The 27,483-nt window shown below is 31.0% G+C and overlaps 2 protein-coding genes across 2 annotated transcripts; both read left to right on the top strand.

Annotated features, from left to right (window-relative positions):
- The first annotated feature begins 10,299 nt into the window (after positions 1 to 10,299).
- LOC123217712 (probable peroxygenase 5) lies at positions 10,300 to 11,590 on the top strand. Its single transcript, XM_044638816.1, has 5 exons — positions 10,300 to 10,624; positions 10,708 to 10,793; positions 10,964 to 11,058; positions 11,140 to 11,265; positions 11,391 to 11,590. The coding sequence occupies exons 1-5, from the start codon at positions 10,456 to 10,458 to the stop codon at positions 11,521 to 11,523; spliced, it is 609 nt and encodes a 202-aa protein (XP_044494751.1). The 5' UTR covers positions 10,300 to 10,455; the 3' UTR covers positions 11,524 to 11,590.
- Positions 11,591 to 22,953: 11,363 nt separating this feature from the next.
- Positions 22,954 to 26,480, top strand: LOC123216249 (plasmodesmata-located protein 6-like). The gene is made up of 3 exons (XM_044636652.1): positions 22,954 to 23,814; positions 25,755 to 25,883; positions 26,145 to 26,480. Exons 1-3 carry the CDS (start codon positions 23,082 to 23,084, stop codon positions 26,162 to 26,164), a joined length of 882 nt encoding a protein of 293 aa, XP_044492587.1. The 5' UTR covers positions 22,954 to 23,081; the 3' UTR covers positions 26,165 to 26,480.
- Positions 26,481 to 27,483: the final 1,003 nt, after the last annotated feature.

The following is a 27,483-nucleotide window of genomic DNA, read 5'->3' as shown; positions in this document are numbered from 1 at the left end:
CCATATTTATCTAAAATTACATTTAACCCCCCATACTTGTCAAACATTGTATTTAACCCCTATATTATGACATAAAAACTAGACTTAACAAATAAAATTAAGTTTTAGGCTAAGATTGGCATAAATACCTTTTTTTGATGAATAGTATTTATTCGAATTGAATTCAGAAATACGAACTTCTTTCGTCCAAACGAATCCCTACTAATTGATGTTGAAAAAAAATGAAAGTGAGTGAGTGTTTGAGTGATATGAGAAGTGTGTGTAAATAAAATGAGTGAGGAGGGTTTATATAGATGAGGGGAAGGGTAATTTTGATATTTTAGAAAAAGTAATGAAATAAATAAATAAATATGAAAATGCCTTTATAATGTAAAATATCCAAAAACCTCCCATATTTATCTAAAATTATATTTAACCCCATAGTGAGTGAGGAGATTTATATAAATGAAGGGAAGGGTAATTTTGACATTTTAGAAAAAGTTTGAAATAAATAAATAAATATCAAAATGCCTTTATAATGTAAAATATCTAAAAACCCCTTATATTTATCTAAAATTACATTTAACCGCCATAGTAAGTGGGAGAGTTATATAAATATGAGGAGAAAGGTAATTTTGGTATTCAAAAAAAGTCATAGGCATTTTTTTTTAACAGTGATTTTGGGCATTTTGGTTTGGAAATAGTGATTTTGGGTATTTTTGCTTAATGGGAGGGTATTTTGGCCATTTTTTAAAATTTCCCTTAATTATTTGTGGGACTTACAAAGTGATTTCTAGTCTATACATTCTTATTCATTTCACATTATTTAGATTATCTCTTTGTATCAACTTCATCTTTAAAACCCAATTTAATATGATTACTTAGTTCCAAATATGACACTTGTGTGTAAATGATGCAATGGGTTGTATCAAACTGGCTTCAACATAACCCATCATGTTTATAGGTTATGCCAAGTCTAAGTCTGCACAATAACAAATCTTACGAGTCAAGTCGACCTCCTAAAACTCTTAGGCCGTGACATAACCTAAGGCCCCTGGGGTCATGCCTTTATAGACTTTTACCAAACCAATTTGAATTATTTAATAAAAAAATATTTTTTATTAAATAATTTATTAAATTATTTTTTAATAAAAGAAAACATGTTAAAAAATTGAATTGTGATTAGAAAGAAAACAAACTTATTTATAATGGGTTAATTGAGTTCTCATAATTAATTTCACCTATGTGAAACACCCAAAACTTGTATTTACTTTAAACTTATATTTTGTTTAGCATTTTTATATAGTGGGTGAAGGAAGTTGTTAATTATATTTTTTAATTGTGGGACACTTTTACATTTTGCACTTTTGTAAAAGTGTCTCATATTTAAAAGATACATTAGAACAACTTCATTCACCTACCATCAATAAATGTTTGAGTATCAAGTTGTAACCAAACTTAAATTTTGATTGTTTTATATATGTAAAATTGATTTAAAAAGCTCAATTCATTTTTATAAATCTAAAATTTTCATTTTTTATAAAAATTTATAATTTTTACATTTTAATGACTTGCACTATGATGGGCTCGCCCATGGGCCTAATGTCCAGGCCCGTGGCACAGCCTCCTAAATCGAAATTGATGGTCCAATTAATTAATTATTTTTTGCTCGTATTCATCTGTTTTGGTTTGTTTTGTCAGCCTCTCGGCTTTTTTTAGTAGACCTATTAATAATTAGCAACAGTTACATGTGGGCTAGGTCTAGATTTCGATTCCCCTACGCTAACCTGGAAAATTTTCTTTACCTGTCCCTCAAGCTTGGTATATATAGGTAGGTAAAGTTGGCAATTTTTAATATAATAAATTAATTTAATATAAATGATATAAAAAAATTTAGATTAGAGTTGAGTTTTTATTACATAAAATTTATTTTAAGTCGATCTGATATAATTCAAAATTAAATTAAATTGTATTAGAATTTATACAAAAATAATCAAACATAATCCAAATCGATTCGAATGTTTTGAAAAAAACGTCACTTTAATAGAATTTATTAGAGCTAAATTATATAACTGTTAAAAAATAATATTAACAATAGTTAAAATTTTTATAGATAGTATATTATTATATATTTATATAATTATAATTACTCATAGTATTATTTATTTTTATTTAAATATTTTATTTTATTATTAAATAGTAAGAATTTGATTTGATTTGATTATAAACGTATTTTAAATGTGTTACTCATATTATAATAATACATTGTATGTTTATAATAAAATTTTGAAATCTTTATAAATTGCATATAATTGTATATTTATATAATTATAATTACTCATATTTTTTTTATTTAAATATTTTATTTTATTATTAAGTGTAAGAATTTGATTTAGTTAGTCGAATTACTAACATTTTTGAAAACTCTTATTATGCAAATTTTTAGAGTATTTGTCAATAAGACAAAATGTTATATTGTGTGTTTTATTAATAATAGATTGGGATAATTTAGTGAAAAAATTAAAACGATAAAAATATTTTAGAGGGTGATAACAATAGATAATTCCAAATCAATTTAGGTTGGATCAAGTCAATTCGAATATTAAAGAGTTAGGTGATGGTTAAAAAAATTTTGATATAATTCTAATTTAGATCAGAATAAAGTTGAAGGTCTTTGACATAAAACTTGAATTGACACAAAATCTGAATTGATACGATATAAATACAATTCAATCATATAAACTATCAAGTCTACAACAACCCTTATTTGGGCTCGGAGGAGACATCAAGTCTACAACTATCCTTATATTGGATCAGGAGGAGACCTAGTCTTGCAATACGAACACTGGCTTAAGGATACCTCTAAATTTTAACATCCAAAACAAATAATTATCACTTTTTTTTGTTAACCCGACTATTTAAGTCAAATTATATAATTAGTATTAGTAAGTATCTATTTTGTTAATACATAGCGAGGTAAAGAGAAGAAAGCCCCAAGTATTGAACGCTCTTTATTGGCTTTGAAATTGTCAACTTCATCAAGCATCCAATTCATCATACAATATCCTACGTGTCATGGATGGGTATACGGCTCCTACATCCATCGATAATCAACATTTTATCCTATTTAGTGAACAATCATGCATAAGCTTTTACACGAGCATACACCCATTCATATTCCTAAATTTTGCACAGACATATGGTCGTGTTTGTCCATCAGACAACTATATTTACATCGCATTTTGGATTCACATAACCAAACCATCTAGTCATATTTTACCAATTCTTTTAACACAATTATTAACTATTCAATGCATTATTATAACTAAATGATGTAAAACACATCTCAAACAACCATCAGACTGGTTTAATCTAAAGTCTCAAATATTCAATACTTCTAAACCATAATAATCACATTATATACATAAATTTTACATAGAAACACCTTATATATCCTATTCCATTCTACAAATCAAATCTTTTCAACACAACATAAACAAGAGTTTCATTAAGATCATGCCATTATATTCTATCATATATAATCAACAATTCATTTTCATATCATCAACTTAACAAAAAAGAATGACCAGAATAATGACTAGGCACAAAAATCTTAATAAGAGAATGTTGTTAATAGCTCTTGACCATGGCATGCACTCATGTGCAGGTGGTACAAGCCAAGGCAGAACCATGCCTAGGGCAAGGCATGGCATATTGTATATATTGACTATAAATATTAATTTGTACAGGTTTGAAAGTTTCTGACATGAAATTCAAGTCGAAAGGGGCATGGGTGGACAATGTGCATCGACTCTCACAAGACAAGTGCAAAGGCAGACAGGTCTGGGTGCACGGGGGTGTATGCACATTCAGTAGCAATACTTTCAGATAGGTTCAAGAGATTTAAGAATTATTAAAAATGTTATGGGCATTCTTATTTTAGACATGGGGGCTTAAAAATAGGCAAAGATGGTAGCTAGGGCGGACAAGGAGCATGGCATTCGGATAGGCTATGCAGGTAAGCTGGTCTAGATTGGAGAAAACACATCTGTGGGCTTTTGACTATAGGACGACTTGCAAGCCCAAAAATACTTAATTCAAGCCTCAAACTAAGTCCCAAAACATGGATAAATTTAAAAAACATAGGGGAGCAGAGACTTGCACAAAAATAGATCCATGATGTCATGAATTGTGCTCCAAGCAAGGAATATGGGTAGAAAAAATATGGTTGACCAAAGAATGAAGATAGGTGGCTCAACTCCATGAAATACATATGTCCCACTATGTGCTTAGAGCCTTAGGATGTTGCCTAATGGTTGCAGATGTCAACCATATTTAGATGCCTATAAATTGAACTATGAAAAGTAGTAGCAAAAAGTGGAAAAATCTAATGTAAACTCTCTTTGTATTTTAATATTAATAAAAAGGTTGGGTTTTTTCATATACCAGGTGTTTGATAAATTGTCTTTTGTGTGTTTTTCTTTGTGGGTGTTGTGTAGGGTGACTAAGTAGGACACTTAGTACCATCACGAGGCACAAGAAATTCATATCAAGTAGTGACCTCTTGACAAGTTGGTATCAGAGCCTAGTTGAGTGATGGCAACGCTCAATGAACAAGTGAGAGTTCTAGAGGTGTTGGTGGGTGAGCTGACAAGAGATGCAACCTCTCTTTCAGAGCAACCAATGTTACATTCTAAAGCAATTATCGAGTTGTGATAATTTGCATGGTGTGTATAAAGAGAAATGGTTGATAGGTACTATGATATTTTGTCTTAGTTTTTTTCGATGGTAAACCACATGGTAGAGCATATTACTAGTATTGAGGGAGAAATAGGCCTATTAAAGAAGGTCGTTACTGGGTCCTCAAGTAAGGGTAAAGGTGGTACAAGTTCAAAAAAAATGAAAGTGTTAGAGCCACATATTATATATGGAATAGTATTTCAGGGTTACCCAAGTTGCCGAAGAAGAACAAGTCACTATTACCAACATGTATCTCATAAGGTGACGCTAAGTAGTGGTGGCACACTAGGCTGGATGATGACCCTAGTATGGGGCAACTAAAAATTGAGACTTAAGAAGTACTTAAAAAGAAGTTGAAGGATTAATTCCTACCATTGAACTCAATTTAGGTGGTAAGAAAAGCCCTAAAGAATCTGAAACACATAAGCACAATGTGTAAATATGTGAAACAGTTCAGCTCATTGATGTTGGACATCAAAAACATGTCTGAAGGGGACAAATTGTTTAACTTAATTTTAGATTTGCAGTCATGGGCACAAGTAGAGTTACGATAACAAAAGGTGAAAAACTTGTCGAGTGCTATTGCAAGTGTTGATAGCCCAGTCGACTTCAAATTCTGACCATTACCATGATAAGAAAAAGGCTAAAAATAAGGGAAAACATCAAAATTTCAACAAGGAAGGGAAGAAAGACAAGGGAAAGAGTGCAGTAGGATCTTTACAAAGTAGTGGGTAAAAGTCCCTAAAAAAAAAGAATAGTGGTTATTTCTTTTGTGAGAGCCTCATCGAACGAGGGACTACCCTCGGAAGTAAAAATTAACTGCCCTTATTGCATAGGAGTTTTCTAATGTGGAGATAAATGAGAACGTGAGGCTAAACCTCATTCAGTTGCTTAATGCCATCAGCAGGGACAGATACAGCATGTGCAACAAGCTAATATTTGTGAAAGTGATGATCAGTAGGTAATTTGTTCGTGCTTTATTGGACACGAGAGCTACCAACAACTTTGTGGCACAGTAGGTTATAAGGAAACTTGGGCTAACAGTTTCTAAATGCTTAAGCTGAATCAAAGCTGTGAACATAGAGGTGCAACAAGTTCAAAGCAAAACTATAATGCTACTGCAGGTAGACCAACGACAAGGTGAGTGTGGTCTCTTGACTATACCCTTAAATGATTTTGACTTGATTTTAGGCTTGGAATTCTTTATCAATGTGAAAGTTCTGGTTTTGCCATATTTGTAAGGGATGGTTATTGCAGAAGAGAGGAATCCATGTTTTATTCGCGCAAAGAGTAGTGGGCAAAGTGCAGAAAAGTTAATGTTGCAAGATATTGTGTACGTCAGTTTGAGTAAGAAGTAGGATGAATAAATTATGCTAGCAACACTGGTGAAAATTAAGGTAAACCAAGGGGTCGAGATGCCAAAGTGCGAGGCTAAAGTGCAGGATATATTCAGTAACAAAATGTAGTACAGACAACCACAGATATGACTGCCACAAAGGAGAGCTAAGCATAACAATGAGCGAGAGCTATGAGCCAACCTTCTAACTCAAACCCCATACCCAATAGTGCCTATGGAGGGAGGTGAAGTCCAAAGATAATTGACTGAGTATGCAAGGCCAAATAGTGGCAAGCCTAAGCAGAAAACAAGTTCAGGTAGGCAAACTATACAACCGACCAAAATCAGGCAAAGGTGAAGTGTCTATGACAGCTGCTCTAATGGAGTTAGAAATAGATGGAGTAGATTGTCCTAATGGTGTGAACAAGACAATGCCCAAGAAGCCAACAGAATTGCCACAGTGTGTAGTTCATGAACTTAAAGATGAACTAAGCACAAGATATTCAGCAAATGTCTTATTGTGTTATTTTCCACCTATAGGTCTAAAGGAGTCATGGGGACACTTAGATCACTTACTAGGTGCAAAGTTTTTGATATCGTCAAAAGTGTGCGAGATGGAGTTATTTTAGTCTAGAAAAGATAGTGCAAACCTTTTTGGTTTATTTATGTTGTACCAAATGAGGTTACTATCAGAAGGCTTTACCAGTACTTACTTATAACAAACATGATAGACTATTACAGGAAAGCATCGGGTACCAAAAATGAGTTGCAATTTTGTACCAGTGAAGAAGTTCAAGTAACAGTGCTTACAAGGTATAGGGTCTTTGTGCTTTTCAGTCCAAACGCCCGTGCTATGTTAGGTAACTTCATCTACTTAATTTTAATTCTATTATGGATGGCCGAGTTGAAAAGTTGAGCACTAGGACGATGTGTGTTGTTAGGTTTGTTGAATGCAAGCAGAGGTGCGTAAGGCATTCACAGAAACTAATTTTAAGGAGCACTAACACCTATCAGCGGGGTTATGCGCAAGAATTAATTCTGGGGAAAAATAGTGCTTAGGGAAGTCACAAGGTTGATTTTTAGGTGCTCAAAATGTTGCATACATCAGTGTTCAGAAAGGCCAAAATTAGAATGCAGGAATGTTCTATAAAAGTGTTTAAAAATTTCTAATAATCAAACCAAATTAGTATCCAAACTGAAAAATATGGTACCCATAAAACCGATTCAATTACCAGGTCAGAATATTAAGAAAATCAAAATTTTGATTCGGTTTTTGGTTTGCTCAAATTGGGAAATCAGTTACTTAGTAACTAGTTCGATTTTCAAATTTAAAAAATAATAAAAAAATTTATAGTAAAAATTCAAACTTGTCTTTTTCTATTAACATAAAAGTCTAATGTTTATTTAAGGAATACATGCTTTTTATCTTTTGCTTTCCTTGGACTTCTCTTTTCCTTTCCTTGGATGTCTCCAGCTAACTAGTGTGTAGAATCAAACAATGCAAAGTTGTTGCAGACTTGCAACAAAGAGCAAACAACCAAAGCTCAACACGTGGTTTCTCATCTTTTTTTCTCTTTTTTTTTCATCTTCTCTTCTCTGTTATTGCAACAATATTCACTGTAAAGCAACAAAGTTCATCTTTTATTCTTCTTTATTTTCATTTAAACACTCACTAGCTCACCTCAATAGCCAACTAGGCTCTTGCCATTTTTCGACGATATTTATCTTGCCTTTTTCCAACAACATCAACAAAAATTTCTTTTTCAAATCAAGTAATATTCTTTCTCAAATTTTTGATGTAGTTTAATTAAATAGTGAAGAAATTTTGTTGCTAACATACCTTCTACAAATACAAAGAATTAAACTTATATAAAGGAATAAAATAAAATAGAATAAATTAAAGGGTAGATTTTCTTAAATCAATAGGGTAGGTTTTGTTAAATACAACTGCAAAATGCACAACATTCATCGCATTTCCTTATAAAATAAATTTTGAAATATTAATGTTAAAATTCGGTTCAAAATCGGATAACTGAAAATTTGCATCGGTTATCCAATAATTTTGGTTTGATTATAAATCGATTAATGTGTAAAATGGTTTATTTTCAGTTCATAATTTCTATAAAATCGAAAATTTAATTTCGTTTTCAAAATCAATTTTATTCATCCCTAATACTTCACTGTTCATACGATCAAGTTGCTCACAATGGGTGAATTCAAGCAGTTAGCAGCGGGTCAGGTTTCAGCTCAATCAAAGATCCTCCCAACAAGGACATCGGCTCCATTTAAGGGGGTGAGGGTTTGTCAGCAGCTTTTGATTGTGGCACGTGCTTGTGTGTGGGTGGCACGAGCCGAGACAAAACCATGCTTGGGGCGAGGCATGGCATATTGTATATATTGATTATAAATATTAATTTGTACAAGTTTGAAAGTTCCCAGCATGTAATTCGAGTCAAAAGCGGCATGAATGGACATCGTGCATCAACTCTCACAAGGTAAGTGCAAAGGTAGACAATCCCAAGAGCACGAAGGTTCATGCACTATCAGTAACGACACTTCTGAATGGGTTCAAGAGATTTGGGAATTATTAAAAATGTTATTGGCATTCCTATTTCAAATATGGGGGGTGAAAAATAGGCAAAAATGGCAACTAGGGAAAACAATGAGCATGGCATGCAGATGGGTTGTATAGGCAAACTGGTCCAAACTAGGAAAAAACACACCTACGGGCTTTTGACTATGGGATAACTTGAACACCCAAGCTAAGTCCTAATTCAAGCCTCAAACTAAGTCCTAAAACATGGATAAAGTCAAAGAACATGGGGGAGCAGAGACTTGCACAAGAATAGATCCATGATGCCATGAATTGTACTTCAAGCAGGGAATATGGGCAGGAAGAACATGGTCGATCGAAGAATGAAAATAGGTGGCTCAACTCCATGAAATACGCATCCCACCATGTGTTTAATGCCTTAGGATAAATTGTCTTTTGTGTGTTTTTCTTTCTGGGTGTTGTGCAGGTTAACTAAGTAGGATGCTTAGTGCCATCATGTGGCATGAGAAATTCATATCAAGCAATGACGTGGTGACAAATACACTGGAAGGTAAATACAAGTCTTACTTACCTTTTATCCAGCAAAGTCCGTCATAATCTTTCTATTCATTGGAAAACAGAACACACCTTAAATCTTGGCTAAGGACATTATTAAATATTATCCAATATCCTTCAATATAGTAAAGGTGATCCACTTAATGAAACCTGCCAATAGTCAATGTCTCGATCATGCATTCTTATATACACGATCATACATCCCTCTTAACATTTTTTATGTCGCACATTATCCATATCGTCCACATGATAGATTGATGAATAAGCGAGCATTTTTCATGCATAAACATTCCTCAAGCCAAAATTCATAGTCTTATTAACACTTAGCAATTTTTAATCCATAAACACCTATCATATACAAAATGACTAAATTAACCTTAAATCGTACTTGTAAGTGTTACATACAATTAAGCTACACGTTGATCCCCTCTCATCAAACTTTTACCAACTTTTGGATAATTATTACATAAATAACCATAATAAATTGGCTCTACAACACCTATTTTAATAAGCTCTCACTTGCACTATAATCAATTGATCATTTGTCTAATGTTAAATGATTTTACATGTCTATCATACTTCTATTGTGATTGAGACTTCATTAGAAGGTCAGCTATATTATCATTTGAATAAATCTTACATATTTGCACATCTCCACGGTTAACAATCTCTTTGATTAGATGAGACCACCTAAGAATATGTTTGGACCATTGGTAAGATGTTAGCTCCTTAGCCTGAGCAATGATGCCATTGTTTTCACAGTATCTGTCAACAAGATCAATAACGTTCAAAACCAACTTAGCGGGTGGGATTTTAATACTTGACTTTTGACAAGTGGAAAAATATCCTTTTCGACTAGGAGGATGAGAACTCATTTTGATATAGTTTAATGGGAAATAGTGTCTCTCTCTCTCTCTTGTAGGCACGGTAGAATATAGAGAGTGGGAGAAAACGTCGAGTTTCAAAGTTATGGTTGGGTCGTTGCAAGAAAAAAAAGGATGCAACCCTAATTCCAAGAAAAAAGTCAATTTTTAAAACTAACATATGAATTGTATACTATATATGGATATACACTAAAGAGTAAAATCATCGATTGCTTTAACGTTAATTCTTCCAAGGTATTATAAAATAACGAAATACACGAGATCTTTGGCATAACAAATAAAATTTATATGGCCATTAACAACTTATTAAGAACATAAATCTAAATAAGGAAACTAGATTAATTAATATATATACATACAAGGAAACTTGATACAAATTTACAATTATCCCATCGTTTCCAACCACAATGAGTTTCTGGGCTTTCTCCTTTTTATTCTTCTTCTTCATGGTTTCTTACGCTTTTTCTGCAGAAGTTGATGAATATGTTCCAGCAGAACAAGACGCTCTGCAGAGACACGTTTCTTTCTTCGATCGGGATCATGACGGGATAATTTATCCTTGGGAAACCGCTGAAGGTCTTTCTACTTTCTTCTTCATCTTAATTAGGCTTCATTTTTTTTTTTCTGCCAAAAAGAGTTTTTTTTTGATGATCTTAAAGGTATGATAGCAATCGGTCTCAACCCCTTGTTAGCCAAGGCTAGTGCCGCTCAGATCCACATGGCAATCAGTCCTAAAACTATCGAGGTAACTTTTAATTTTATCCCGTTTTCCATTTCGCAGAACTCAAATTGAAATAATTATAGTATTTTTTTTTTTTTAATTTGGATATTCATGAATGTGTTGGTCAATCACTTAATCTCCATCACTGTCCTCCATTTCTATTTTTTAATTGCAATATTAATTAAACATGACAGAGTAAATTGCCCGATCTTAAACTCCCAATTGTGGTTAAAAATGTCGTGAATGCCAAGCATGGTAGCGACACCGGAACCTATGATGCTCAAGGAAGGTATATTTTACGTATGGATCTGAATTGATGAGGGAGGGAGGGTTATATGGATGCATACGTCTAATTATTTTACATAAATAGGTTTGTTCCTGAGAAATTTGAAGAAATTTTCAGCAAGCATGCACATGCACACAGTGACTCTTTAACATGGGATGAATTAATGGAAATGCTCAAGGCTAACAGACAACCTAATGATTTCCAAGGATGGTTAGTTTTCTTCTTTCCTCCTCTTCGTATATAACAAACAAATCGATTATTCAGCTGAAAAAATGTTACAATTATTATTTTTTTCTGCAAAATTTAAAATAAAAAGTTGATGCAAATTATTGCAGGGCTGTAAGTTTTGCAGAATGGAAACCCTTTTACGATCTATGTAAAGATAATGATGGATTGTTGCACAAAGATACAGTAAGAGCTATTTATGATGGAAGCTTATTTTCCCAATTAGAGAAGGGGAGAAAATAAGCTTTAAAAAAAGCCTAAATCCACTAGCATTTTGTGTTACTAGTGATATGTTTTCGTTTATTTTTCACCACTTCTTATGAAATTTAAATAAACTGTATGATCCACTAGCATTTTAGGTTAATTGATTTATGTTTTTATATATTTTATATTTCTTGTTATGAAATTTAAATAAATTTTATGAGAGAATATTAACTCATCAATGAATTTCAAAAGAAAAAAAGATATTTGTGATAGATCATTATAGAAATTGAGTTTAGCCAAAGAAAAATGCATGTACCAAAATGAAACTAATCAATGAGTTCTTTGTTGACACGTGAGTGATCAACGATAAATGATTTATTGAGCAATAGGGGATAACTTCGTCTCTAAAGTGTTACACTAACACATATAAAGTCCCATTGAGCAATATCCCCAAACCCATAAATGATATTTAATTATATGTTATACAGTCCTTGTCAAGTAGTAAATAGGGTGCTGCCTCTGGCTAGTCATTACCTGCAATTTAAGTTTTTTCCATAAAGGGGCATTTTACAGAACCCTGAGGAAATATAACTTTTTAAAGTTTAATCTTGAAGAAAAATTATTAATTTTATAAATTAAAAAAATAAAATAAAATTTTATTATTTTTAAAATATTATAGCTAAATATTTATTTTATTTTTAAAATTAATTGAATTTTTTAATTTCAATAATTTATTAGTAAGAATTTGGATTTTTTATACTTAAAGGATATTAGTTTGGGTTTTAATAAACCTTGGGTGGAAATAAGTCTTGTAGCCAATTTAATAATTTGAAACTGAACCGAAAACGGAAATAACTAAAATCAGAATTATGGACCAATTAACCGATTTTTTGGGTTTGGTTTCATCGGTTTTGATTTAGTTGGTCACTTTCTCCGTTTTTTCAGTAGACCTATTAATAATTAGCAAGAGTTACTTGTGGGCCAAACCATGAGAATTTTCTTTGTGAATCCCTTCCTGTCTGGACAGCCAGCCTTAGATTAGATTGGGAGGGGACTTTGTTTTGAAGTACAAAAACTGGCCCGAGGACACCTCTAATCGTAACACCCTAAAAAATTAATTATCACTTTTCTTTGTTTAAGCCAAATTATATAATTACTATTCATTAGTTTCCTTTTTTTTTAAATACATAAAGTATTTCTTAAAATACGGTATACATAGATTAATATGACGTGGTTTGATAGTTTTTTCAAATTAAATAAAAAAAATAGTTTAAAATTTTTCAAATCAAACTAAACTATTTGAGATTTCAAACTAAATTAAATCAAACTAAAAAAAAAAAATCATTTAGTATGACTTAGAGTATAGTTTAAACCTATTAAAATTATTCATTTTTAAATATAGATTATTTAACAAAATTTATTAAATTATAGTTTTGTAAAACATAATATAAATATGTAAAATAAATATGAAATATAAATGATATACATGTAAATAAAATGACAAAATAAATATGAAAAAACAAGTTACACACCTAATTACTTGTTAAAAATTTTATCGAATATAGTTATATATATGAATTTTAAAAATATATGGTTTACAGTGTGGTTTGATTTGAAAATCTTCCAACAAACGACAACCCATACTAGAAAAAAAGTTTTAGAAACTTTGTAACTCAAACCAAACTATTTTACAAATTAAATTAAATCAAATTATAATTTATAAATGGGAGAAGGACTATTTCCCACCCAACTTTTGATGCGTTTTCAAAATGCTACCCATGCCAGATGAAAATCCAGTTTTCCCACCCATGACGAAACTGTCGTCCATTTTTTCAGTTAGGAACAGGGGAAAAATCGTCATTTACTATTTAAAACATTAAAACTTTAAAATTTTACTGTTCCCCCCTTCAGGTTTTAAAAAGTAATAACTAACTCATCCTCAAAGTTTGAAAAGTTTAATTTCACCCCCTAGGGTTTGCTTCCTTCTCCGGCCACCACCGACGGCTGCTGCAATCGATCGATGGGAGATCTCCGACTACAAAGGACGACGAAAGACGACCATTCGTCGCCCAGATCTGGACGACGAAGCGTCGTCCAGATCTGGAAGAACAAACGAAGGACGACGCTTCGTCGTCCTTCGTCGTAGCGTCTGAACGATGCGACGAGCGACGAAGAGTCGTCCTTCGTCGTCTGGGTGGAGTGACGAAGAAAGACCTCTTCGTCGCACGGTGGTGCAACGAAGAGATCTCTGTCTCTTCGTCGCATTGTGCGAGGAGATCTCTTCGTCGCACCGTACACCAGGAGAAGGAGATCTCCGTCTCTTCCTTCTTCGGCCACCACCACCGTCGCACCAGAAGAAGGAGGACGCAGGTGACTACGCCGGAGACGACGTCGGGAGATGAAGTTGAAGAATGGGGGTGAAACTACTAGTTTTGAAAGTTATGGGAGGCGGCTGTTTTTTTGAAAAATTTGGAAACCCTAGGTTTGGGGGTGAAAATGTTAGTTTTCAAAGTTTAAAAACTTTAGGTAAGGTGAAATGTTAGTTTCTAAAACCTAAGGGGGGTGAAGGAAAACCCTCACATCAATTTTGGGATGAATTTTGCAGAGGGGTATTTTTGTCATTTCATCTAACAAGGGTAAAATGGATATTTTACCCTTATGCAAACAGAAACCATCCACATTAACGGCTCATGGGTGGGAAAACTGGATTTTCATCTGACGTGTGTGACATTTTGAGAACACATCAAAAGTTGGGTGGGAAATAGTCCTTCTTCCTTTATAAATAATTTAATTTGATTTTATAATTTAAATTAAGTTACGCATACTCTTAGTATAAGCCCAAAGTATTGAACCCTCTTTATTGGCTTTGAAATTGTCAAACTTATTCAGGTATGGCTTGGTTTAATACACCAGCATCCAATTTTAGATAGTGACATATTTGAGCCAGCCAAACTCAAACAAGATGCTAAAAGCCTTTTAAGATTTAATAGATAAAATGAGTTATTTTTATTTTTCTCTTTCAAAAGTCACATAGCTATAATGATTGATTGATTAATAAGTGGATTGGGTTTTTTAAGAATACCTCTTTACGGTTGGTCGAACCAAATATTTTTTTAAGTGTTTTCTGTTTTGCTTTCTCTCTTTTATTTGTGGGCGTGGGTGTTACATCCCACCAATTTTTAGATAGAAGGAATTCTATTCTTATTCGAAGTGAACTTACATATGGATGATATAATTAGTCATTATATGTTAATTGTATAAGTAATTGCTCACTTCTAATGACCAGATAATTCTTTAATGCAACTCGGGCATTCTTTTCTAAGGAATAGTGTGACCACACAACATATATAAACAACCAACCATATGTGATTGTTTAAGGTGACTTGTTGATTGTATACAACATGAGGGTATACAAATTGCTTTCAATTTTTTATTACATGTTTTATAATAATAAATTTATATGTACGTATTTTTTATTATATAATTAAATACATAAATAATGTATCATTATATGATTAAATGATTTATAATTAAAGATAAAATAATATTTAAATACATAATGATATATTATTTGTGTAAACATTTGTATATTCAAAAATATATGCGTATATATTTCAAAATATAAGAGACAATAAAAATGAAAATAAAAACATTAGATAATTACATGAAAACTTTTTCTTTGAATTCGAAGTGCTTCTCTCAAGTAGAAACAGTCACCGTATAAAAAAAAAAATCAATTTGAAATGGTGGAAGTTTTCAGCCCCGAACCTAGGGTTTCCATATTTTTCAAACTACAACTACCCCTAGAACTTTCAAAAACAGCACACCCCCACTTCAAGTTTAGCTTTCAGATCCCTTCTGACATTATCTTCGGCCTCCTCCTTCTCATAGTGCATCAAAAAACCGTGCGATGAAGAGATCTTCATCTCTTCGTCCACGGTGTGAAGAAGAGATGGAGATCTCTTAGTCGCACGGTGGTGTGAAGAAGAGACATCTCTTCGTCGCATGGTTTCCTTTTTCTATTTATGTTCTATAACAATAAATTTATTTATGTTCTATAACAATATATTTATATATATGCATTATTGAGTACATAGTTAAATACATAAATAATGTGTTATCATATGATTTAATGATTTAGAATTAAAGATAAAGTAACATTAATCACAAGATGATACATTATCTGTATAAATATTTGTATATTCAAAAATGTGTGTGCATATATTTCAAAATATAATAGACAATAAAAATGAAAATAAAAAAATTGGATAATTATATGAAAACTTTTTCTTCGAAAGCAAAGTGCTTCTCTCAACTAGAAACAATCACCGCCTAAAACAAATCGATTTAAAATGGTAGAAGTTTTACATAAGAAATAATTATATGATAATATACATAATAATGTGTGAAACATTATGTGAAGGACAAGACCTAGCCACGCAAACTGTTATGTAGTAAAAATTTCTCATTAAGTCAATTTACGGATACATCCCAAACAATGACAAACGTCAATGAATATGTATTATTCTAGATCATAATTTATAGAATAAGTCTTATGTAGAGATAATAATTTCGATCCAAATTTAGGGGTTTCGACTTTTACAGTAAGAGAATTCCCAATAAAAACAAAAAAAAAGAGACAAAAACGGGGATGAAGACAAAAAAATCTCTGCAATCGAGGGCGAGATACATGTGTCTCGTCTTCAACTCACCCTTGTCTCTGTCCTTTTATATTAATACATTTATTTAAAATACTAACATATTTTTATCATTTTAGATTATTTATATTTTTTAAATATATTTAAATTTTATTGTGTATATTAAATTGGTTAATATATATATTTGTGAACATTTGAAATAGTTTGTTTGTTTTAATTTTTACTTAATTTTGTTATTTAATATATTTATGTTTTGTTTAAAGGGTATGAAGAAGAGATTTTTTTCCGAGGATATGAAAGAGGATTTTTTTCCCATATGGATAAGGAGAATATTTTTCTTCGCAGAAAGGAGATAAAGAATCATTATCATTCCCGTAACAAAGACAGGGATAGAGACAGAGATTAGAATCCCCTCCCTACCCCTCTTTGTTGTCATCCCTAGTCTCAAGATGGATAGTTTCTCTTCTAAAAGTCACAAAAATGTCTAATTGTCTTTTATTTATATTATTGTATCAGTTTATATTCTTGCATTCAAGTCTGTCAATTTTAGAATATTTCTTGTTGTACACACTTTCACACCACAATCTAGATGAATCCAAAACCAAATTTTCGTAAAGTGTTTGGGGGCAGAAAAAAAAATTGTATAAAAATACCAACAAAAAATAAACTCACATCTCATCAAATGATCGTTAAAAAACAAATAAAATAAAATTATGACTAAAATGATATTAATTTATTATTGAATGCGACATCAATTTAATTTGATGGAACAACAACGTGTTGCTTCTCCGAAACGACAACGTCTTCTTCACTCTGTAGACTTCTTCATGACTCTTCATTTCAATCACGAAGCTCACTTGCATTTGTTTTGGTCGTCAAGAGAGACAAATTTGGAAAGACTATCATTTCTACAAGTAAGTCAGTCAAATTTACGTGCACTTTGGGCAGCGTCAATTCCGGATTTTCATGAAAGGGACCCATCAATCTTGTTTACAATATATTTTTTTTTTTTTCTTTAAGTGAGGAATCGAACCATATTTACATAATTAAAAAACTATTTCAAACAATTAAAATTCTATAAATAGGATTATTAGGCATCAGTTGGTATAATTTTAAAAGCTAACTTAAAGGTAAGGGCGTAAACAAATTGAATTATTTGTGATTTATTCAAGCTCAATTACACTTCTATTTTAGTTACTTTAAACTTGCGGTTTTGTCTTTGAAAGACATCTCGCGAAAGAGAAAGAGACGATAAATTTATATTGACCCAAATCCCTTGTTTCCTGTTGAATTAGGGTTATTGACATCAACACATGCTCGGATCTTCAATTAAATTTGTTATATTCAAACCAATATTGGAGTAAACCTTACTTGAGCTCGATTAGATCAAACCCAACCCCAGTAGCATCTTCATAAATGAACTATTTATTTCATAATTTGACGATGAATTTACATAGATGACTAAAGTAAGACATCCAAGTCTTGTCAATGGAAGCAGGATGTAATTTCCAAGCAGTTTCATAGAATTGGACGATACTAAAGTACCAAAAAAAGGTCTTGTGGGAATACATTATTACAAGGTAAAAACAAATGAAAAATTCCAAGAAAAACCAATTGTAGAATGCTGATCAAAATTATCTATATATATCACAACTATTTCAATTTTTAAATGTTTTTATCCAAAAATATGGGCACATTATTAGCAAATCATGCAGAGTCAATATTTATTATCATTTGATTAATATATATTTTCTTAATTTTACTATAAAATTATAAGTTTATAGGCATTAATTAGTTATTTTTCTTGTTGCAATACCTATTAAATATAAAAGAAAGAAGCCGAAATGAAATATAAGATCTCCATCACCAATTTTATCTTAAGTATTTAGGTTTGGATATAAGCCGAACTCGACCAATAATGAGTTAGCTTGAATTTGACTTGAATGGATAATAATGGTTCGAGCTTATCTTGAGTTAGTCATGTTGTATTAAACAGAAGTTCAAGCTAAACTCAATAGTGAAGTTCAAAGCTCGAAGCTCAATTTGTATTATTGGTTCGATGACACTTAAAATGATGTCATTTTAATCATTATAAAAACAACATCGTTTTCATATAATAGTCAAAACGACATTTTTTTTTCCCATTGTTTAAACTATGTCATTTAGTTTTGATTATCATTCAGCTCGACTTGATATGAGCTATGAGCTAAACTCAAATTGATTTGAGTTGATTAATTGACTTGCAAGCTAGACCAAATTGAATATCCTTCAGCTTGAATTTGGCTTGGTTACTCTAGTCGATCCTAGAACTTTGACACAAGCACAATGCATACAAACTCAAGTAGAGTTCAACCAACTCAAGTCGGTGTCTCAGCTAGTGTCTAGCCTTATAAGTGTTGATTCAAGAATATTATTACATGTATAGAAAAATAATATTTATAATCAAGGATATATTCTTTAAATTGAACTAAGGCGAGGAATTTGAAAATTAAATAATTGTTGGGTTTATGAGTAGTCAATCAATCATTATTTTTCATTCATCAAAATATTACAAATGGATTCAAAAGCTCAAATGAGTTTAATCTATCTGAATACTATGATAGTAATGATAATATTGACTATGCATGTGGAACAAGAGCATAGGTACCAACAGGTGAAACTAGGACAACCACAAGCTTGACAGGAAGAAAAAGGAAGCAAAAATCTATGGTGGGAGATCACTTCGATTGAATACAAGAAATGATTGAAGGAAGAATAATTCGACAAACAATGTGCAAACACTACAGCTCATGTTTAATATGTGTCAATTCCATTGGCATCAGTCATCTTCGCCAACATATTACATATTATTATAAAAAAATTCCACACAAGATGAGAGGGCAATAACTTCACTAGATCATGATCCATTAGAGCCAACGTCAATGCAGCAGAAGGTTCAAGCATACCTCATATTGAAAGCATACAAAAGGTATGAAGTAGTTATAACATGTTTCTTCAAACCCAACCAAATGATTTGAAAAATCCCCTTTTTTGAAAGAATATGATTAGGATATTGTCATAGTTCCAATGAAAATATTAGAGCTCTTTAAGATAACCACAAACCAATGTTTAGGTGTGTACTATCTAACTACTTGTTTAATATTATATAATATATTATAAATTAGTGATATTTTTAAAGAATATAAGTATCATAATATTTTCCAAAATATGTTTAGAAAAATGGAAGAGAAATTTTAAAAATATTGAAACGAAGTTCCTTTAGTTTATGTTGCTACCACTATTTTAGATCTGAGGGCAAAATTATTAAGAGTACAAAATTTTTTAGATGTTATTAATGAAAATTTATTAATTAAAAATGATAATAGAGTAAACGATGTTCAAGAATTCTTATTTGAAATGTATAGTATTTATGAAAATAAATATGAAAGAAGGTCAGAAAGTTCTGAACCTAAGGTAAGCTCTGATAGTTCATATAGAAGAAAGTCACATATAGGATCCCTCTTGTGCAAAGGTAATGTTGTTTGTGGGTCCGAGTACAAATTATGGTGAGTTTTAGAATTATATTAATATTTATTGTTATCTATAAATTATAAAACAATATGGTGATAGTGACAAATTAGATGTTTTAGTATAGTGGAAAGCAAATTAAGAAAGTTTTCTTGTGCTTTCCATCATGGCACAAAATCTATTGACCTCTACTATAGCATCGAAATTTGCTTTTAGTGTAGGTGGATGCATGTTGGTCCATAAACAATCCAACTTACACTCTAACATGGTTATAGTGATCATATGTATAAAGAATTGGGTGAAATCTGACTTTAAGTTATAGAGTTAGATCGCAAAAGATACATTTAAAGACTTTAACAATTTGGACGTTGAGGACTAGTAGATAGTATATATATTGTACTTATATATGTAATTGTAAATTATGTAAATGAATTGATTTGCAATATGTTCAAATATTTTTCATCATATAACCATGGTATTTTTTCACCACAAGCGAGGGATTATCAATAAAATATTTAAAGTATTATCCTCGGTTTTAACAATTAAAAAATGATTTTTATATTTAATTGTTTAATTAATAAAATAAAAAATATTAGTTTTATTTAAGTAACATATTAACATGTTAAAGATTTCGCACAACATGGGTCTATCAATTTTTGTGGGTTGTCCTAGCACAAAAAACCCGTAACTGTGTAGGTCTTGTCTCGACACACCTTAAAAACGCAATAGGCCATGCTGAAGTCAGCTCAACATAACCCATCGACATCTCTAATCCTATTAAAGGTGAAGTATTTTGCAAGTTCCACATCAAATTATACTTTTAAGTATGTCAATTCCAAAGGCTGCCTTGATAGTAGTATGATTTGAGATGAAAAAAACAAAAGTCACTGGAACTAAGCAAATCTATTTAAGTTTAAATTTGAATTTAAACTAAATTTAAATTAATTAAAATATTAATATTCAAACTAATATGGATGAAATCTAAAATTAAATTATTTTCTAATAAAGTTGAAGTATCATCTCATTATTCTCAATCTAATGTATAAAATTAGGAATTCAATGGTATCAAATATCATATTAATTCATTTTGCATGCATTTAAATTTTAAATTTTTAATGTAATTTTTTCTCTAATTCTTTCCCAATCTAAGACATATTTTTTTTTTTAAGATTTTTGAAGTAGTTGACAAAAAATGAAAGATAAATTGGTGTAAAATATTTAAATATATCAAATAAAAATTCAAGCGCATTTCATAAGTACTTAAATAATTCTAATCCCACTTAATTCTCTTTAAAGAAAAAAAAAAAAACCAAATCTCACTTAATTTTGATAATTTAAAGCCCTCAAACGTCTAGTGATTAATAATAAAGTACTCCATGGGGGCACCGGCCCCCTTAAAATTAAAAAAAAAAAATTAAGTATATAATTGTAAATTTATGCATCCCTTGACCAAAATTTCAGTGTGTTACACGATGTCGTCGTCAACAAGTTAAATATGTATCCGTTGACAAAAGTTTATAAGGTTTTGATACAGCCAAAAGATTATTTCCCACCCAAGGGTTGATAGAAATGATAATTTTTATCTTTTAAATTTTAAAAAACTAAATTTTGTATGGCCAAAGGGCTTATTTTCACCCCAAGTATCCTGTTTTCTCAAATATCTCCTTCTTAATTATGAAAATCTCAAGCATTTACTTATGAAAGATTAAGTATGTTAGTTTCAAGGGTAAAATCATCATTTTATCTGTAATATTAAAAATAAATTAAAATTTAATCTTTTTTTCTCTCTTAAACTCTAAAAACTAAAAATTTGTTCTCTATGTCAAGTTTTAAAAAATAATATTTTTCCCCTCAGGTTTAGTTTTCAATCTCTGGATTTGAAGTATGAGATTTAAAGCTAAACCCTTAGGGGGGAAATGTCATTTTTTAAAACTTGATTTAAGAGAAAAACTATTAGTTTTTAGGGTTTATTGCTGTTCGATCAAACCTTGAGTGGGAAATGGTTATTTGGCCTTTTGATTAGAGACTACTGTGATAAACCATTAAGAATCTCAAATCAGTATATAATTGAGTTTAAAAGCTTATTTGAGTCAAATTACTTTTTATATTTTTCCGAACAGATTTTCCTTGATTTTTTATTAAATTACCTAATAATCCCATATTTTTAATTTACTAAAATGATACATGTGTCCATTATTCAATTTGTTATTTGCTAATAGAATCATAAAATGAGAAAAGATTATCAACTTCTAATTAATGTATATAGATTAGATTCCTACATAATCTCTCAATTACTTGTAATAAATCCATTATCCTAATTAAAATTATAGATAAATTCAACTGAATTGAACTTGATTAAAATTTAATAAAGCACCATATCAATTGATAATCAATTATATTAGAGAAGACGACAAATTGTTAAAAAAAAAATAATGAATAATCATTATAAAAGAAGAATATTTTAAAAAGAAGAGTTTCGATAAATAATTGTCCCTCAAACTTGAGTTGCTCATAGTTTGGTTCGCTTTAATTAATGTTTATTTGAGTTAAAGTTCAAACCATTTAAATTTGACTCTCAAGCTGAGCTTAAGTTTTATGTAGGTTGGTTTAGTAAGCATGCAACTTGACTCAAGTAAAATATTAATAATCTATTACAAATTTGAAATCTTGCACTTACATCCTTAAAATTTTTTCTTTTATAAATTTTGAATTTCAAGAGTTAATTGAAAAAAAAAAAATAAGTTTATAGGGTTTCAATGTAATTTTTTAAATTATAAGGGGCTTACAAAATTTTTAAATAAAGCTTTGGTCAATAATTCTTCTAGCAAGTCCAAGTCAAAAAATTTTTAGTTTGACAAGCTTAAATTTGAATTTAAGTTTAACTTGATTCGATTACACTATCAATCAAAATAAAATTTCAATTTGAATTTAATTTATTCAATTTAAACATTAATTTGAGTTTAAATTTATCTGATTCAAATTATACCATATTAAAATTATAAATCTAATAGTCACACTATCTTTTAATTACTAAAATAATAATAAAAAATTAAAAAAATAATCATATAACCAACATACGATAACAAATATAAATTGATATATATTTATTATCATGTGTTCTTACAATAAAATTATGTATATTATAATTTTATACATAAATAATAATAAGTTATAATATAATTAAATATTATTTTATTATTTATTTATTTATATATATTATTTACCCATATAATATCACTAATATTTTTATTAAAACATTGTTTTTTAAAATTTATCCCCAATTTATTCCGTTCCATACGTAAATTCTCCATAAAGGAAAGGCTTAAAGCAACTCCACTCCACTTCTCTCTTCTGCAGAAAGCTTTCTTCTTTTCTTCAATTCCTCCATTAGAATTCTGCAACTTCTTCAACCTTCCATCACACTTAACAAGCATGTCTTTAATCCCTCTACTTCTCCTTCTTCTTCCCATTCTTTGCCTCACTTTCTCTCTCCTCCCCACTTCATCTTCCTCCGCGGTCGACACTTTGGTCTTCGGCGGCTGCTCCCAGCTTAAATATGCCCAGGGCTCCCCCTACGAGAACAGCGTCAACTCGATGCTTACCTCCTTAGTCAACTCAGCCACCTTCACAACCTACAACAACTTCACAATCCCTTCCTCCACCTCACAAGATGCCCTCTACGGCCTCTTCCAATGCCGCGGCGACCTCAACAACGCCGACTGCGGCCGCTGTGTCGCCAACGCCGTCAGCCAACTGGGCAACATGTGTGCCAACTCGTGCGGCGGCGCGTTGCAGCTGGATGGCTGTTTCGTAAAGTACGATAATACGACGTTTTTAGGGGTGGAGGACAAGACCGTACTGGTGAACAAATGTGGGCCGTCGATTGCGTATGACTCTGACGCGTTGACTCGGCGTGATGCGTTGTTGGGTTTTTTGGCGGCGAGTGATGGGAGTTACAAGCCGTACAGAGTTGCCGGGTCGGGGGATGTGGCCGGTGTGGCGCAGTGCGTAGGAGATTTGAGTGCGAGCCAGTGTCAGGATTGTTTGTCAGACGCAATCGGACGGCTGAAAACTGACTGTGGGGCCTCCAAATGGGGTAACATGTACTTGGCCAAATGCTACGCGCTATACTCCAAAGGTGGAGATCAGTCGAACGGCGGTGACGGTAAGCGGTTTCACCACCTTGTTGGGTGGTGGTTTCTGGTTTTCGGTAATATTTTATTTTTATTTTTCATTTAAATTAGTGGGATTTTAAGAATTTTTTTAAATGCTTCTGGTAATATGTGTTAATTTAATTTTTGTTCATAATTATTTAATATTGAGTTTGCATGGTGGTTTGGTCTCTTGTGTAAAGTTTTAGAGTGTGGGGGACTAAAATGAAATTTCTCATTAGTTACTTTGCTTAAAAATTAACCATCCCTTTGTGTTAAATTCAAATCCCCTCTCATAGAAAGAAAATTGATTTTCTCGCATATATATGATATTGTGAACATTGGCAAAATCATAAATAAAATTTATGAGGTTAAAATTGAATAATATTAAAATATAAAAATGTTAATAAAAAATAATAAAATCTATAAAATTTAAAATTTAAAAAAAATTATCCATATTTTATATATAATAAGTAAAAAAATTTTGAAAGTAAAAAAGTCAATTGACCCCTTTGACCCTCATCACGGGTCAGATTTGTTTTATGAATTTGCATACATATTTAGTGACGTGTTAAAATTATATGGTTCTAAAGGGCAGTGGATATACGTACCGGTCGTATGAAACAAAGTTGAGTGTAATTTGAACGGCTGAAAATTTCCACTTTATTGGGTTAAATTTTTTCCTTAATTTGACAAAAAAATAATATTATATGTATATATTTTAGATATCTAGATGATATATCATTATGTGATTAAATGTTATTTTATTTTTAATTTAATCATTCAATCATATGAAGATACATTATCTGTGTACTTAAATTTTATACTAAAAATATATACATAGTTTTATTGTTTGATAAAAAGGTTGAGTTCTATGTTTCAAATTGAATCCGGTGTCAACGAATGAATGTTTTAGTATTATAACAATAAAATTATGTGTATTTATTTTTTAATTAATAAAATTATATGTACCTATTTTTAGTACATAATTTGTGTACACATATGAGGTGTCATCATATGATTGGATATTTCTTTATCATATAGTGACATATTTTAAAATCTCCTAATTACATGATGACACATCACTGTATACATAAATTATATACCAAAAATGAGTACACATAGTATTACTCTTTTTTAATACCCAATTAAATATTCAAATTATGTGATATTATGTGATTGAATGATTTTAAATTTATAATAAAATACACATAATTATATGATAATATATCATTTAAATATTTAATCGATTATTCAAAATTAAGTGCACATTACATTGTTGAAACTATAAAGCCATAATTTTGACCATTTGGGTATTTGGGGAAAACTCTTTAAAAAAAGAGTCAAAGTAGTTTATACTTTCTTGTATTTAAACCCTAAATTATAGTACTCAAAGTTGCCTGTAAAACACCAAAATTATAATCATACATGAAATGAGAAAGAAATTATAAGGCCCACTTTGAATTAATGTCTTCTTAGAAATCAAATGAAAGTATCCAATGCTAATTTTGCACTCTCCAAGTAATGGTAACGAGTAGGGATAGATTCGATTCAAGTTATTCAAACCTGAATAAATAAAGTTTAAACTAAGAAATTTCATATCATTGATCTCAAGTTCATATCTCACCAGTGTGTTTACATCGGAGCTCGTCTTGTCTATTATTCTTCTTCTTTACTATTACGTTCTATTACTAATTAAGCAAGCCAATATCAAGCCGATCATTGCTTATGTTCAACTTAGATTGAATTCAATCTCTATTAACACCCAAGTGAACATGCTCAAGACCAAAATTGACATCGAAATCTCTTGTTGTTTGTTTAGAAAGTGTCGTTAGATTATTCATTGGAAAATTCTTGAGTTAACACAATATATTTCCATGGCCATTTTTTTAAATTGGTTGTCCATTGTTGGATATTAGTATTCTCTTTATTTAATTATTAATTTTCATTGTAGATAACAACCACGACAACAACGATGACGAAAGTGAGAAGACACTCGCAATATTAATTGGAGCCTTTGCTGGGGTTGCCCTTCTCATTGTCCTTCTTTTTTTCTTGATAGAAGTATGCGACGGAGAAAAAGGTAATGCCCACCACCTTTTCTTATTCAAAGTAAAGACTAAACAATAAGTAAAACTATTAATGTGTCATTATATGATTGAATTATTATAAATTAAAAATAAAATACATTTAATTATATGATGATATGTTAAAATTTCTACTGGTATTCGTATTAGTTTTAATGTTATTGATTCAATACCGTTATTAAACTAAGAAAGTTACCCTTTTTCCTTTTAACATTAAAATTGTAAAGAGACTAATTATTTTTCCTTCAACTCTTTAGATTGTGCAGATGGAAAATGATACAATTTGTAGATACACAAAGGAAAACTCTCACAACTCTCTTGGTAAATCAAATTGTTTTTTACTTTCGGTGGTCCATTTTCCACTTTCTCTTTTGTTTCTTTTCTCCTTCATAAGTTTTTTTTTTTTTAATGCCTTCCAAGTACGTAATTGGATACTCAAAACAAATAAGTAAAACAAAAGTTGCAATAAGGTGATGAAAAAAGACAAGTAGGTTTCACATCTCTTAACCCAGGTTAAGTGGGCTTGTCTCTAGTTACTTGTACTATTACTACTAATAATAAGCAGTGAAATTAATCACTTTTCTTGGAAGTGCTTTTTCTTTTTGTGATGTCTTTTAGATACTTCTAGTGCTTTTGATGTTGGCGTAATTTTAGCTTTTTGCTTACTTCCCTTTAAGAGTTGGCAAAATTTTATTTCATCCAAAAGTTTTATGATATATATATATGTGTGTGTGTGTGTGTGTGTGTGTGTGTGTGTGTGTGTGTGTGGGTGTGGGTAAGTGATTCTAAATACCCTATTAAAAAGTCGGAATGGTGACTTAAATCGGCCAATTTCATATATATGGAATTGAAACTTACTCGGAAAGGTCAGTTTCAAATAGAAACCAGAATTGAAATACTAGGTACGCGATGAATTCTATTTCTCTTGGGACTTTTGCTCACCCCTATATGCATTGATTGTTCAATTTCTTGTCTTGTCAATTCAATATCCACTTGAGTTCAGAATCTTGTTCATATTATTTGTGATTTGATTCAGTATCAATACTGAATCAAACTAGATTGAGAAGGTTTCGGATTGAGAAAATTTATACACAGTTATCGACCAATTTAAGCAGTTTTTATCCTGAAACAAATTGATCAGATACTTCAATTGTTGACATATAGCTTGATATAGTGTTAAGTGTTACAGAAATTTGGTTCCTGTAGCTCAGTTTTTCACTTCCATTCTGAATAAAATTAGAAATGTGATAGATAGAGAAAAGCCCGTGAGTAAATATTTTAATAATAATTACATTAGGGGTGGTTTCCAGTTGAGTTGGCTCTAGCTTGGATCTCAGTTCGATTCGACCGAGCTTGAATCAAGCTCAGATGAATTTGAGCTCAATCCATGTCTTGGATTCATATGTGTTACCAATTTGAACTCAAGTTGGGAGTTTCTAAACTCGATACAGTTCACAAACTCATTGACGGATCAACTTGATCTAAGCTCAGATCAATTCAATGATAAATTATGGTCAAAACGACATTGTCTTGGAATGGTTAACATGATGTCATTTGGAAATGGTTAAAATGGCATACCATAATCCTAGTTTGAGT

This window comes from Mangifera indica, chromosome 5, assembly GCF_011075055.1.
Source record: "Mangifera indica cultivar Alphonso chromosome 5, CATAS_Mindica_2.1, whole genome shotgun sequence".
Taxonomy (NCBI): Eukaryota; Viridiplantae; Streptophyta; class Magnoliopsida; order Sapindales; family Anacardiaceae; genus Mangifera; species Mangifera indica.
Note: the sequence above shows the minus strand (reverse complement) of the source record. Positions and strands in the feature narration are given on the sequence as shown.